At 39.1% G+C, this 15,468-nt stretch overlaps 1 protein-coding gene and 2 non-coding genes across 3 annotated transcripts; all 3 read right to left on the reverse strand.

The window, feature by feature from the left end:
- Positions 1–7,472: 7,472 nt before the first annotated feature.
- On the reverse strand, positions 7,473–9,986 carry LOC126036583 (cytochrome c oxidase subunit 7C, mitochondrial). The gene is made up of 3 exons (XM_049796528.1): positions 9,813–9,986; positions 8,635–8,780; positions 7,473–7,567 (listed from the first exon to the last, which is right to left on the reverse strand). Exons 1-2 carry the CDS (start codon positions 9,885–9,887, stop codon positions 8,664–8,666), a joined length of 192 nt encoding a protein of 63 aa, XP_049652485.1. The 5' UTR covers positions 9,888–9,986; the 3' UTR covers positions 7,473–7,567; positions 8,635–8,663.
- Positions 8,184–8,245, reverse strand: LOC126036640 (small nucleolar RNA Z39). The gene has a single exon (XR_007505197.1). It is a non-coding gene; the product is annotated as a small nucleolar RNA Z39 (small nucleolar RNA).
- Positions 9,186–9,248, reverse strand: LOC126036641 (small nucleolar RNA Z39). The gene has a single exon (XR_007505198.1). It is a non-coding gene; the product is annotated as a small nucleolar RNA Z39 (small nucleolar RNA).
- Positions 9,987–15,468: the final 5,482 nt, after the last annotated feature.

Raw genomic sequence — 15,468 nt, forward strand, 5'->3', positions numbered from 1 at the left:
CCTGACTGATGCAGCAGGCTAGTGGCTACCAGGTTTTCCCTTCCTCAAGGATGAGATCTTTCTTCTTGTCTTTACAAAACTACATTTAGTCCAGAATTATGGAGCACTTTTCTCTGCTACACTTACTCTAAAGAACCCTCAAGCAATTCTGAATTCTAACGGTGCAATCAAAATTTTAGAAAAAAGAAACAAAACCTCAGACCATACTCTTTCCCCTTAGCTCTTTCCTTCCACCACCTGTCATAATTTTTACATGCACTGTTTTTTCGCCAGCAAGGTACATTTCCAAATTTTGTTGCTAGTTCTGGCTTAGTTAGGTTCTTAGCAACACTATTTATACACTGACATTTTTCAAAGAGCTGCATGCTCTACATAGCTAATGGAAAAGGTGGCACAACTGCAGGAAAGAACTTAATGTTATTCATGGAATACTGAAAGAGAAAATGGAACAGTGGATCACATTAATTCCAGCAAATACTATTATTTTAAACTCATTTAAATGCAAGTGAAACTTACTGAGCATATCATCCTAGAGAGCAACTAACATTTATCTTCGTGCTATAATCAGAGCAAACAAAAGCTGGTTAGTGAGTCAGTCAGGGGTTGGAGTTCACAGTTCACAGAAACATTAGCAGAGCTGCCTCTGATAAAACCTATGGATATGGCAGAGGAGGGGCAATTCTACCTTTATGTTTTATTCAATTGGAACAATGATTAATTGCGTGCATTCCCATCTGTACAGAGGGTTTTATGGTTGCTGTCTTTTCATCTGCCGTAAACAAGTCAATGCTATTTCAAAGTTGTGTTTCCAGTACCATACATCCTAAACTTACAGCATTCTTCCCATTTTTCTACCTATGTCTTTTTTTGATAATTGAAGATATAATTACAATACCTGTAACAATAAATTAACGTGTTACTGTATTTCTCTGATACCCATTACAATTTCCAGTTAAACAATCCAGAGACTTAATCTATTTTTCTCCACCACACATATTTTCATGTGTGAAAATAATGATTACACATACTTCTTACAGCTTGTAACATACCCCACTGAGGTGAGAACAAGCAGGAATATTTTTATAGCACTGGACAGAGCTGTATCCCAACTCTGCTATGACTTAGTGGGTGTATCATTTGACCTTTCTGTAACTTTATTTTCTTGTTCATGAAGTTGAGAACAATCAATTTCTTTTACATGGAGGCAGCAAAGTTAGTGACTTCTTTCTTCTTTTCCTTTCTTTCTTCTGGAAATCAGCCAAGGTAATGAAATGCAATGTATATATGACCTTTATCTTTAAAGCATAAAAATAATTTTCATGTGTTAGCCTGTGCAATACTGTCCGAGCTCTCATCCATTGCTTCTGTTCAACAAGAATGGCTGCTAATTTGGTTGTCATGACAACATCTCTACTTTCATATTTCTTCCTCAAGCCCAATTTGTTTATAAATCTCTAAATTGTTTCATGTTCCTATGTTAACCTCAAACAGAAATAAAAATCTCAGGCCAGCAAAAACCACAAAAAGCAAAAGAGTAGCTGACAATGTGTACTAGAAAAGATTTTGAATTTTACTCTACTATTTAGTTAGTAGTAAAAAGATTGTACTGTAATTTTCATAAGTAACTCATACTCTAATTATTGTATAGGGCAACATATCACTTCAAATGGTCATCAAGAATTTAAAACAAGAAAAAACTTAGCCCAGGTTTCTCTTGTACTAATATGCAATCTATTATATAAGCGTTGCCCACAATGGTTCAGAAGTGTGGTTCATCAAATCCAGTATCCTATCTCCAATGTGCATTAATATCAAATGCTTCAAGGCACAACTGAACAAAAAACCTGCAGTTTCTATTCTTTTGGAAAAAAAAATAATAAAATCTAATGCCCATTGCTTTCTGAAAACCGGATCTGAAAAGGATACATTGTAAATTAACTGCTGATCAGAAATTCCAGAAACATTTGATTTGAAAAATAATATTTTTCATCAAATCTAAGTATATACCCCATTTAATGTAATGAAACACGAGTCCTTCATTCCCCCCTCCCATTCAATACTGAATTTCATTCCTGTATTACTTAGTGAAGGAGCAATTCAAAGTTGATGCTCCATTTCCCCCCTTTAAAAACAAGCAAACTAACAAACAAATCCTCTTCAGCCCCTAACCCGCTGCAGCAGTCACAACAGTGAATTCTTGTCATTGGGACTAGTAATATTTTTCAGATGTGAATGATTGTGAGAGGATAGCTTTTTCCTCTCATTCTTTTCTAAACTAAAGAGTTCTAATAATTTCTCTCCTCGTGTTGAAACCTTTCCATGTCTGAACCGATTACATTTTTTTTCATGTCCTTCAGTAATCTGGGTAGAATAAGAAAATTCCGTGTGGTGTTCAAGGAATGGCACGCCACTTGTATGTATACAAAGGCACTGTGATTTCTGCAGTTATGGTTTCCATCCCTTTCTGTAGAAGAGGTTAACATCCTCCTTGTCTTTTTGATTGCCACTGTACACTGAGCAGATGTTTTTGTTCAGCAGTCCGCAATGGCATCTTCTGCTAGAGTGATCACAAATCATTCAGGATACCTCACCTCCATGAGAGTTTAAATTGCCCCACTACCACCTTGCAGTTGTCAGCACTGGATTTTATCTATCACGTTGATTAAGAACTCGCTACCTCTGTACATCTCTGAGATATGTAATATAAACACGCAGAAGAAACACGTGAAGCGTGGCTTTGCCATCCTATGTGTCAAACATTCACCATTTGTTATTTCCAGAAATTTTTAACCTCTGATACACTCCCTCTTCCTCTCTCCATCAAAATACTTAATTTGATACCTTCAGAGCACTTTGTAAAGATTTTCTGAGTGTCCAGCTGTGTTTATGAAATGAGAAAAAGTAATGTTCCAGACTAAGACAGAAAGATCCCCAAACTGGAAACATTCCAAATATTAAAACATACGGACATCTAAATCATGTCTGATTAGATTTAATTGAGAAACTGCTTGAAGGCTACCGATGTCTAAAATAATTAAAATGCTGAAGTGTGATCCTCTCTGGAAACAAAGTGAAACTATTTTGGGTTTGAGCCAAAACAGAATTTGTGAAGGGGAAAATTATAAGAAAAAAACGGCAGAAAAGTCAGGGACCATAAGAGATGATCCTTAAAATTGGCATCTAGCAAGCAAAAAATATTATCATTTACACAGAAGTGTTATTTCCCAGATGTCCTTTAACCACTGTCTTGTTTCCTTCATACAATTTTAATGATAGAGAAGCACAACTTACATATTGCTTTTTGCCTATAACATCAAGCCTGTGTTTTATTTTTCTACCTCTTGTTTTTCAATTGATTTATCTTCTACCAAGTCAAGGTGCCCTAAAGGGAACCCAAAAGGCTATTTTAAAAATAAATATTTCACTGGGTACTCAGACTATTATATAGCTGTGATGGAACATACTGTCTTGTTTTGAACAACTTAATTCTACAACCCTTGTTTTTTAATGAATCTGATCTAATCTCACTTATTACCATTAAATATCATTTGGCTCTTACATATGTATAGCAGTACTTCCATCTCTGGAATCACTCAGGGCTGGGTATGTCCATGTTAGTATCTCTGGTGGGAATGTGTTTAGAGAAGTCATTCTCAGATGAGAACCTGGTTCCTTTGAGGTCAACAAACACTTGGTATTTAATAGGGTCACAATATCAGCTAACCTGTCCCCTAACTTGTGCTGGGGGATGACAGGGTAGGGATTGTCAGGCTGTAGAGCTGGGCTAGTCCCATTATGTGAAGTAAACAGAAGACTCAGTGGCTCAGCACCTCTTGAAGTCATGCATTAATATTTCAAATTGGACATTTTTTTAAAAATTATTTTATCCACAGCATTGCTCCTTGAGATCAGCACAATGTTTCCTACCAGAGATCATTTGGCCTGCCCTTGCATTTTGCTGCCATGGATAGATTTTCCACCCTGTGGAGCCAGGCATAGAAGAAAAGAGTTGAGAGATGCCACCAACCGTGGTTAGTAATACGTATATTTCAAAAATCTACCTGGGTTTCTCTGGCTTACCTATTTAGCAGTCAATAAGCAAGTAAAAGAATAGGAAGACTTAAATAGGAAACCATAGAACAGGTAAACCAGAAAAGATTAAGACCAACATAATTTGGGGAGTAGCAGTAAAATAAATAACTAAATTTAAAAAAATGTTGGGGAGAGAAGGTGCTCTAGGCTCTGACATATGCTCTGAAAACCAAGCTTGGCTATAAGCAGTGATCTTCTCATAACAGCAGAGAAATAAATACAATCTGGAGCTGTGCCTCTGTGAAATTAAACATGGTCAAACATTTGATATTAATAATATGAGCTACATATCTCTCAATGACAACCAGTATTTTCCAGCCAAGCAACCAAATGAAGAATTTTAGACTTCGCTTTATTGAGCAGTGATGAGATTAGATAATCTAGTAGTAAAAAATGCCTTTGGGTAGAACGCAGACTGTCCCAGCTTGCATTAACAGAAAGATAGATGAAAACAGATCTGTTAATGTGTTTCTATTATGGAAGTGAAAGTTTTGAAAACCTAAGGGAACCAATTACTTATGCCAGACACAGAACTTACGGACTTGATTACTGATGGGGCTTGAAAATTACTGTAAACTACCCAAGAAAGTCATGCAGAGAAATAGTCCAATTCTAAAGGGACTAATTACAGCTTTGGCAGCATGTAACTCTAACACAGAGTTTGCAATGAATGGAGAATACAGCTACTCATTTTGAAACTTACAGTGTGCAGGTGTTACATTAAAAATACAAGTTAAAAACTGGAGAAATGCACAGATCAAAATCAGCAAGTGTACTTAACCTATATTCAAGAAATCCTGAAAGAACTAATTGAGCAGATTAGATTAAAAGGGCTACAAAATTGTACTAAACTGTCTTTTTCAAGGAAAGATGAATTAATAGTGGGACACCATGAACATGGGTTTATGGAATGAAAGTTTATGACTAACAAGACACATTTAGTCAGCTAACTTATCCAAAGCAGGGCTGATGTGGTTTAATTTTTCTGTGACTCTTACTGGCACAAAAAGAGTGGGAGCATACAGTAGGTAACAGCTGGAAGACAACCATCAGCACAGTAGAGATTCAGATCATCCCCCAGAGTATGTCTTACAGCTGCAGCAATAGAAATTAAGTAAACCAGCAGGAGATGAAAGGTTATGGGTGTTGTGATTCATATCAATAATTTTATTGGTGGCAGGCATGGAAACAGGGTCATAATTTGAAAACTTCTTATAACTAGTAGCCCCCAGAACCTCTCTGTTCCTAAATAACTATGATCTATCAGTGTAACGACACTGTGAAAAAAGATGATTACAGGTTTAGAATACAACATGAGAGAAGAAAGTCTCTAACATTTAATCTAAAAATAACTGTTTTAAGTTTAACCACCCATGCTCAAAAATATATTAGAAAAAGTACAGACAAGGGGATGATATTCACAAAGAAGACCTTATTTTATGCAGACTAAAGGAACTGGTTTGCTTAGCCCACAAGATAAACCTTCAGGGATGATGCTTACTCTTTTCAAATACATCAAGGACTTGGGAGTAAGGGGGAAAATTAACGAACAAAATAAACCAAGTTAAGCTTAAGAACAAATACTGTGAGTTAGGTACAAAAATACACGGTGGAAGTTACATTTTTGATCCACAAGAGAATGCGATTCTGTAGCAGGCTTCTGTTTGGACTTACCTTATGCAACACATTTGACTTGCTCATCTGCTGCAGGAGGCAAATGAGACTTCATCACCTCAGAGCTCCCATTTTGATTTTTGCATACAAAGGGCAGAAGTTTTTTCACAGTACCCAAGTTCTTCCAGGAAATCCCAACACTTAGACCAAGAAATTGTCACCTTTTCTGGATTCCCTAGCTGTCTCAGCACGTTGTTCTCATATCACCTACAGCACACACATGTAGTTTGTTTGTTCTGAGGCACAGGGAGACATGCTGTTTGTCTCTGTGGAGAGGCATTACTCTGCAGACAGAAAGTACATTAGAAACAAATTATACCATATAATTATACCTCAATTATAGCCATAAAGCATTACTACAATCTGAACCCACTATAGCTTGGGATCGCTCCTCTGAGTCTTCCTTTCTTCATTGCCACTTTTCTGCAGCCTTTGCTGGTCCTTTGATCAAAATCACCATGCTTCATTAAGCTTCCTTTTAGCTCTAGTGAGGAAGTTGTAGCAACAGACAGTATTACTGTTTTGTTCCGAGCTCAGGCTCTTCAGACACTAGTCATGAGCATTTTAAAGCCAACCCTAAACAAAGAAATGTGGCACCCAAAAGCTATTCTGTTACAAACAGTATTTTATTGCTCTTATACACACTTGTGCTGATGCTGTTTCATAACTAGTATTTGTATAGATTTGAACGATACCAACAGAACCTGAACTTCTGCAAAACCACCATTCAGTTCATTGATTGACAGATGTTGCAAGCTACCTTAAATGCACCATGCTACAGAAGGGTGTGTTGTAGGTGAAAAAAGTAAACCAGAAAACCTCGGATGGAAAGCAACTCAATACTTGCCACCTAACAGCATTATCTGCAAGGGTGAAGACACCATTACAGGGTTATGCCAGCACTTTTCGTACCCCATGTCTTCAGCCAATGAGGTGGTCACAAGAAAACCAGATGTGAAAACGAGTTCCTACTCATGCTCTCAACAGGGCCACTAATTTATACAGTGGTCATATTCAAGGTGGTAGAAGTATGCTGACAGCATTCTTCACAGCTCCTAGACTACCTTTAATTACACAGGCCCCAACATTAGGCATGACCCTCTGCTAAATCTACAGCTAAAAACTGAAAACTATCAATAGTTATAGAATATTAACAATTCTTTTTCCAGTCAGAGTTGTAGTTATTGCTGCTAAACCCTTTTTCCAGGCTATCTCATCATTGGAGCCTGAAGCCTAATGAAATCTGCCAGCCAATGCATACGTTTTCCTTAGAGCAACAATAATGTAGCACACTACAGAGACCTAGTAACAGCAGCTCTTTAGCTGAGTGTGGAAGCAAAGCTAAATAAATGTTCTCAACTGATCACCCCAAAATATTGAAGATAATTCTGCAGCATGGATCATGGTGACAGCATACCCACTGTGATTCTCATTGGTTATAATCTATCCCAGGTCATATTCTGTGAGTAGTCTAAAGTGTTTGAGAAGACCGCATAACTTAGTAAAGCTATTTAAACATCTATCCAGCTAAAAATGTTAAGCCCAACTTCAGTTTTGACATGCGATTTTTCCAACCCTCTGTTTTTATACTTAAAGACGATAGTGTTTAATTTAATATCAATACACTGCAATTTGAAGGGGTTCTCAGTATACACCAGTTGTCAAAAGCATTCAGGAGTTTCACAAAATGCACACAGCCCAAGACCTTCAGATTTAAGATTTTATTTAGTCACATCCAGCATGATACACAATTACAGCTATCCCTTTTCCATTGAAAGATGCTGTGTAGAAGACTTCAACTCTGCAAGGCGAAAAAAAAAAAGCATTAACAAATTTAAGAACTGTTACCTCTGAACCTAGAAAAGCTGTAAATATATGCTTTAACGAGAGTTTTGATGGGCTTGGCTTCCTCTACCACATGCTTTTGTAGCAGAGGCCCTGACTGATGTGAAATCATACAGTTCTAAATGCTCAAGTTCCATAAAAGTCCGCTGTTTTTTTTTCTCCTTAGTCTAGGGAGCCAAAAACATCTGACTGGCAAAGGAATTACATAAATAATTTCAATTTGTTCCAATTATGAGATTCCAGTAAGGATTGATTGTTATTTCCTTCCAAGAACTACCTGGGTCATTCCAGCTGCTGAAAAAAATTTATTGTTTCTCATATTATAGAACTGACAATACCAGGTACTTCCAAAGTGGAAACAAATTAAGATAAACTGAAGCAGCCTTTCTGAGGCTTGCCTTGCCTGTTAAGATCATCAGCAAACATCAATTAAAATAATTTCTGCTGTTAATGACTTTATATTAAGTGGACTTTATTCTATAAATTGTCAGGAACGTTGTATGTAGAGGGTGTGATTGTTTTGACACGGTTGAACACACAAGAAATCTTGTTTTCCACCGAGTTTTAACTGGCACATCAGAAAGCGTTTACAGTATCACAGCTTCTCATACTGTTTTGTTCACATCACACGTGCCAGTTATTCCTATAGATTACGTGAAGTGTAGCTTTATGTTTACTCAAAGAAGAAGGTAGACATGGTTTTGGTTATAGTTATTATCCGTATCAAATCACTAGCACTCTTCTGTCAGTTAGCCCAGCTGTAGGCTATCAAGAAGCTGCAGTCAGAAAGGCATGGCCTTTGGGGAGCCGAAGTTCACAAGTCAATGAGAGTGCAGCAGCCCTGTGAAGCAAACTTAAACTTATTCATTATTTGAGTTTTGATGCAACTGCAGACCGCAGCTCTAAGCACCTGGACTGTGAAAGGCTGAAAATTTTAAGAATGGTTTTAGATGTGTTTAGACTCTTTAAAGCTCAGTTTTGACCAGATTCCACTATGCTATGAAACCTAACAAAATCAGTTACCCAGTTAGCACAGTTACAGTCTGTCCTCTTCATTTCTTAAGAAGCTGGTGTCTGACAATAACGAAAGGGGCGACAAATCCACTTCCAAAGAATCCACACATTAGTGCGAGTAATCGCCATTTGTTATCCACAGAAAATGGAAGGTTCTAGAAGAGAAAAATGAATTTTAGTTTTGCAATCAATAAAGTAAGTACTTCCTCATAAACTTAAAAATGGTGAGAAGCTCAGAGCACTAATAGATGGAGTCAAACTGACAAAATAAATATTCGGTCTCAAAACAATTTCCGTTCCTCTCAAGGAAGGAAGCACAGTAATTATAATAATAGCTTGGACGTGACCTCTGGAGGTAGTTTTGTCCACTGTTCCCCGATCCCCCCAGTTCAAAGCAGGGCCAGTGTGCTGAAGGCCTCATCCAGTCAAGTATAAGTGCCCCTGCAGATACAAGCCCCATAGAATCTCTAAGCAGTCTGTTCTGATAATTAACCACCTTCATTATGTATGTAAAACTAGTTTGGAAATGTAGGACTTGAGAGAACACTTTAAGCACAAGGTACATCAGAAAGCGTTTACAGTATCATTGCTGCGCCTCATACTGCAATGCTCATCATCTGTACCACCGAAGCAGAAGGTTGCAGGGAAGGACAGTTTAGTCCTTCGCACCACAGTTCGCTTTGCTGAGGCTGCAAGAGCGGTACCACGAGACCCCAAAGCCCACCCAACGCCAGCTGGAGCACCGGCAACAGAGCAGCCGTTACTCTTCTCCTCACAACGCCACCCAGTTCGCTGGGGTCTCAGAACCCCTCACGGGGGCTCACCGAGCCAGGGCGGGCCCGCGCTGCGGCTTCAACAACACCCTCACGGTGACCCCTCTCCGCAGCAATCATCTCCCGATCTTCCCCCGGTCCCCCACCCGGCAGCCGCGGCGGGGCTCGCCCCTGAGCTCGGCCTGCCACAGGCTGCCCGCGGGCCGGGCGCCCGCTGCCAGCGCGGCGTCCTTCAGGGACGCGTTTCTGCCCACAGAACCGCTGCCCTCCCCCGCGGCGAACCGTCACCCTCCCTCCCTCTCCACCCCGAGGCGGGCCCCCGCGCCATCTTCCCCCCGAGCCCGGCCGCAGGCCCCCTTCATACGACCTTCAGGCCACAGCCGCGGCGGGCCGGCACCTCCTCCCACACTTTACCTTTCCGGGGCCGTCCTCATAGTGGCTCCTGCGGAGGGCGGAGGTGGTAAACCTGCGGACACCGGCAGCCAGCATGGTACCGACAGGGCAGACCGGCGACCCTCTCCCCTGCGCGACCTTCCCGCGGCACACCCGGCGCCTTCTGGCAGCGGCAAGCGGAACCGGAAGCGGGGGGGAGGAGAGCGGGACACACCGTTACCTCTGCGGGGCATGATGGGAGTTGTAGTGTCGCGGCGTCACGTGGTCCCGAGCTGCGGCCTGCGGTTGGACGCGCTCTGCGCCTCAGAGGCGGGAGCCTCCCGCCGGTCTGTACCGCCGGCCGCCATTTTGTCGGCTGCCCGGCGTTCCCTCGGGCCTGGGGCGGGCGGAGCGGTTCCGTCAGGTGCGGCCGGGCAGGCGGTGGACCAGTTTAGACGTGAGAAAAGGAAGCGACAGCAGTTACGGCAGTAGGAGTGTGTTACCTCGGGCTAATCTGGCGAATAGCACAGGTCAACTGGTGAAGTAGGGATCCTGAATCTTCGCTTCTCTATAGGGTGGGAAAGCGGCGGAGGCGTGAGCCGAAATCCGCGCTTAATGTCTGCAGTGCTACAGAAATAGAGGTCGCTGCCCGACGATTTAGCTGACTGCCGTAGTTGTAAAAACTGTAAGAGTCTAGTGAATGTGGTGAAGATTAATGTGGTAGTGCCAGCTGTAATATCTGGCGTCGTTTTCTTACAAAGTTACACTTCAAAGAAACTTTGACAATATGGAGAAACCCCCCACCCCCACACCACCCTTCATGTTTGGAAAAGGAATAATCAGAAACATCACGAAGTTACTGCTAAAATTACGGTATTAATCAGTTTCGTTAAATACCATATTTTAAATCTCTGCATTTTATTTCAGTGAGAGAGGCGTTTGATGCTGCCATGTCTGTTACAGGAAAACAATTTTTAAGTAGCCTGTCTTCATAATTATTTAGTATCTAAGGGAGGATCCCCCCCCCCCGCTCACCAGTATAACACATTAATCAAGGCAGGTTGAAAGAACTGCGAATTTGAGCAGTGAGACATAATTAGATTAATTTTTATTTAGAAAATCTATTTTGGAAAATTAATTAGAAACAGTAAGGAGGTTTTGTTACAGGTTGTGTTGAGAGGCAAAGGCTATTCAAGCAGAAGACAGAAAAGCCACATGAAACATCAAAGTGTTTTTTTAATATTTAAAGTGTATCAAATAAAAGTATTCCCATAAAGTGGAATTAAGTGCAAAGATTAATTTTCATGACAAAATTTGTTTACAAATTGCAAAACTATATAACAGAAATGAATTTGCACTAGGTGAACTTATAAACACTTTCAGTTATGGAAGTAACTAGTAGATTTGGACTAGAGTACTTTCCTACACCTGAGTTTTTAATGTAAGTAAATTAAGCTGCTGCAGCAATAGGTTTTTATACTTCTGAGTTCAGCACTTCCTGAAGCTGGAGGGCAATCTCAGTTAGTTCAGGTGTAATTTTCTGAGACATTCTCTGTGTAACGCTTGAATTGTTCTAGATTCAGAGCATAATTTAGCTCCATAATTCTAATTGAATGGCTTGTAAAAACAGGAATTCTCAGCAATTTTTTTGACCCAAAGTGCTTTTTTTCTGTGGTGTTTTGTTGGCTGTACAGGGACAAGCCAACTGGAAATTTGAGTCAGATAATCCTCATCCACTTGTGTGTTGATGTCTTCATCAGAACTTCAAGAGATTTGTCATGCTGTCCTTCTCGTTACGGAAGCAAAATCAACACCCCCACTCTGGTGTTGTATTTATTCATATATCTGCTTGTTCTAGCATTGTTATAACATCTTCTAAAATGTCCTGCATAGATTACAGTTTCACAAACCTTGGAAACTATGGGAATAAATGGATATCATATTTACCATGCAAGGAAATTTTAAGTGGGAGCTTAGCCTATTCTTTAGTAATTCCGCTATTCATCATAGCTTTTTCTTAGAGGTTTTATATGAGTATCATTTAGTCCTGGTTATTTCTTAGTGCTTATTTTGACCATAGATACACCATAGCCTGTTCATACTGATCCTGTCCTGTCCCCTTCACAAAAAAAAGTCTGTGACATGCAACCTAGCTAGGTTTGTTCCACAGTGAATATCAGTGCAAAGAATCCATTTAAGCATGTCTGCAGATGGCCTTGTTGTTTCTGACTATTTATTCCTTGACCATTAAGAGGTAATATAGACCTTTAGGACATCTGATGCCCCTGTTTGTAGATTTAGTTGTGATTCCTTTAGCTGGTTATTTTTCAGAATTTTTTTCCCTCTGTCTAGTTATATTTTTAATTTTATTTGTCAGAGTTTACAATTTTTTTTCTTTCTTCATAAAGTCTATTGGAGGATGCTTTCCTGTTAACTTCCCCTGCTGTTTAGGCAACCAGGCCTCCTTTTCCCGCCACCTTTCTCAAGCTTTTCCTAGTTGGAATTAATAGCGCTATGGTGCTCTACTTCCTCTATGGTAGTCTGCTTCATCATCTTTTTAACAAGTGTTCTCATTTTAATATAGCTCTTCTCTTCCTGTAGTGGATTTTATGGTGCTTGTTGCTGCTGAAGAGATGTTGAATATAGGTATAAAGATCCATGTTACACATTAGCACTTCAGTGGTGAGATTTTATACAAGGTGAAGATCTTTCATGTTATTGAGGACCAAGTGAACGGTTAATTTTCTTCTTGTGATCTCCTAGCCAGCTGATTCACAAAGCAATCATCTATCTATATGGTTTAAAAACTTATTCTCTGCTTAACATCTCAAGGTAATTTTTGCTCAGTCTACTGAGGCATAATTTTAGTTACTGAGTGGAATTGCAGTTCTTGTCCTAATGCTATTGTAAATTTTTCTGGCATACCACACCAGCATACCACAGCTGGTGTTGCCCTCCTGGTGGGGAGAGTGGTGTCACAGTACTACATTGCTACTACTGGACTTGGACCTGCCACCCATACAGGTCTTGTGTTACGGACTAAGGGTATTTATTACAAAGACAGGTTCTAAGCAGTGTGTATTAGAGAATATTACCCCAACAGTGTCAGAGTATACTCACTGTCTTTCCTATGTACGTTGAATCCTGGTACTACAGTGTTTTGTTGCTTGGCTTCATTCTGGTAACCTTCTGTTAGACTGATATGTCATTGTTTCGTTTTAGGGTTGTGTTGCCTATTTCCACACAGATTAATATTAGAAAGGACAAAAGCAGTAGATTAGAAATCTTGACTTCCAGGTAATCCAGAAATCTTCTAGATTGACTCCTACAGTGATATAGTTACAGGCTTTCATTAGCAATAGTAGTTTACTCCTTGAACTGATGGTTTGCAGACAGAAATAGAGATCTGTAGGTAGGTAAGATACAGAGTGATATATCTTCAGGAGAAGGAGTTAACCAGTTTTACAGCTGGTGAAGAAATTTGTATGAACACTCATATCTGTTCTCCTTCAAAGTATAAACTAGGAAATGAAGTATGCCAATCCAGGTGTTTGAGAAAACCATGCAGGAAGAGTTTAGAGAAACAGGCTCCATTGCCATTGATTGGAATTTTGGCAAAGAAATGGAAGATAACAGCTTCCAAAAAATTAGAAATATGATGTACAGTAATTATAATGAGGACAGTCAGGTAGCAAGGCAAATTATTACAGGAGATGGTAAATGCTCCACGGGGTGCTTTTGTAAAAAGATTGTCTAACTCACATAAAAAATTGTGGGCCTTACAAAAGGAATTACTGGGGTGACATTCTCTGGCCTCTGTTATGCAGGGGGTCAGAACAGATGATTATAATGGTACCTTCTGGCTTTTAAATCTATGAATCTTTGAATCTAGGCTTTTAATTTACATGTAGCTTTTTATAGCTACAATTCTTTCTTCCTTTAAAAAACCTGTTACTATAATTGCTTGTATTTGCCACTTTATCTTCTTCATCTTCAGTAATATATTACATTTTGCTGCTTGTGAATATGATTTGGTGATGAATTCTTTCAGGTACTGAAAGCTTTTCAGCTACTCACTTTTCCCAACAAAGAGCATTCCCCTTCTTGAACAGGCAAAAATATAAATAAGGAAAACCCCAGGTAACTAAAGAAAATAATGCTTAATGCCTATATTTTGTGATCTTGATGAAAGAAAGAAGCATAGAAAGCTTAGTGGACATTTTAGCAAAATACACATGGCAATACAGGGCTATGTGTTTCCAAGCTGATCATGCCAATCACTGAGCTATAATGTTAGAACCAAGATACAAGTCATACTGACTTTTTCAATCCTGTTTATGAGTGAAGGAAACAGCTGTTTTTAAATACTGAATTTATATGTGGTTACGTTCAGATGTATGTACTTCATGAAAACCTTCCAATAGCACAAACTCCCTAAATTTTTTAATAGTGTCATGGACAGAGGTCTCAGGAGACAAAAAACCCTATCATATATGATATTGTTTTTCTGCAGAAATTATCCTGTATATTTGTTGGCAAGATGAATTATTTTGTGGAACAGTTAAAATTAGGAGTTAACCTCCCTCTGGTCATAAGGTCAGGTATTAACCACAAGATTAAGCAGTTGTTAAATGCTAATTCATGAAGGGGAAAGGCTGAATAGAAGCTGTAAGAGGCATTATATAGTAGATACTAGTTATATATTTTTAGCAAAACTATGGGTTAACAGAAATATCTCTAATAGAAATAATTTGTCAGTGTCTTACTCTAATTTCACAATTGTAGAAGTATGTCTTTCGTAAAAGTAATTTAGCTTGCCTTGTATATGACAGGTCTAAACAGAGAACAGTATTAAAAATAACATGGGAATCATCAAACAGAAAGTGTTAGTATGTGAAACATCTGTATATAACATGATGAAAGGCTGAAAATCTTGAAATGAAAGAATACAGAGAATGTTATTTTAAAAGAATTCTTACTTTCTTTGAAAGTAAGTGCCTTTAGAAGGTACTTTCTTTGCTTCCAAAGAGCCCACATGAGTCTCTGGAAAGTAAAATAGAGTAGTAAGAGGAATTGTCCTGTGGAAATGCTGTGGTAGACATGGATAGTATAAGGATGCTTGTAGGAGAAGGTTGTTAGGACAAGTGTTGTCTTTAATTATATTTTATTATGAATATAGTTGTTAAAACCAGCCAAGCTTCCAAATGTGCAAGCCTTCCTTAAGGTGTGAAATTGATGAAGTTACTTTCAGAGGTAAATACAAACTGAAAATAATTTTTCTAAGGCATAGTTCAAAGGACACTTTTCCCCCCCCAGGTGTTTTTTTGAGTGGATGGGTTCACAGACCCAGTTCATTATGTAGTTGTACAAAAACTTATGCTGGCCCACAGAAAGGTGTGGAGCAGCTGTAGCAATAAAAAGGTGGAAATAGAGGCATAGAATTAGTGGTTTTCTTGGCAGCAACATCAGTTTATCTTGGCAAAAAGAGCTTGTCCAACTACAGCTTTAGTGCTGAATACATACATATTATTTGGGATTAGAGCATGAGAAAATTATTACATGAGACAAATCAAATTCTTTCCCAAGTCCCAGACTTCTAATGTCTAGTGCATTTATGAATTTTAGTTCCCAGGATAATCCCTGATGATATTCAAGATAAGATGTTACTGTAGTAGGTTTTACAATCTTTTGCAATTTT

Source organism: Accipiter gentilis, chromosome Z (assembly GCF_929443795.1).
Source record: "Accipiter gentilis chromosome Z, bAccGen1.1, whole genome shotgun sequence".
NCBI classification, from domain to species: Eukaryota; Metazoa; Chordata; class Aves; order Accipitriformes; family Accipitridae; genus Astur; species Astur gentilis.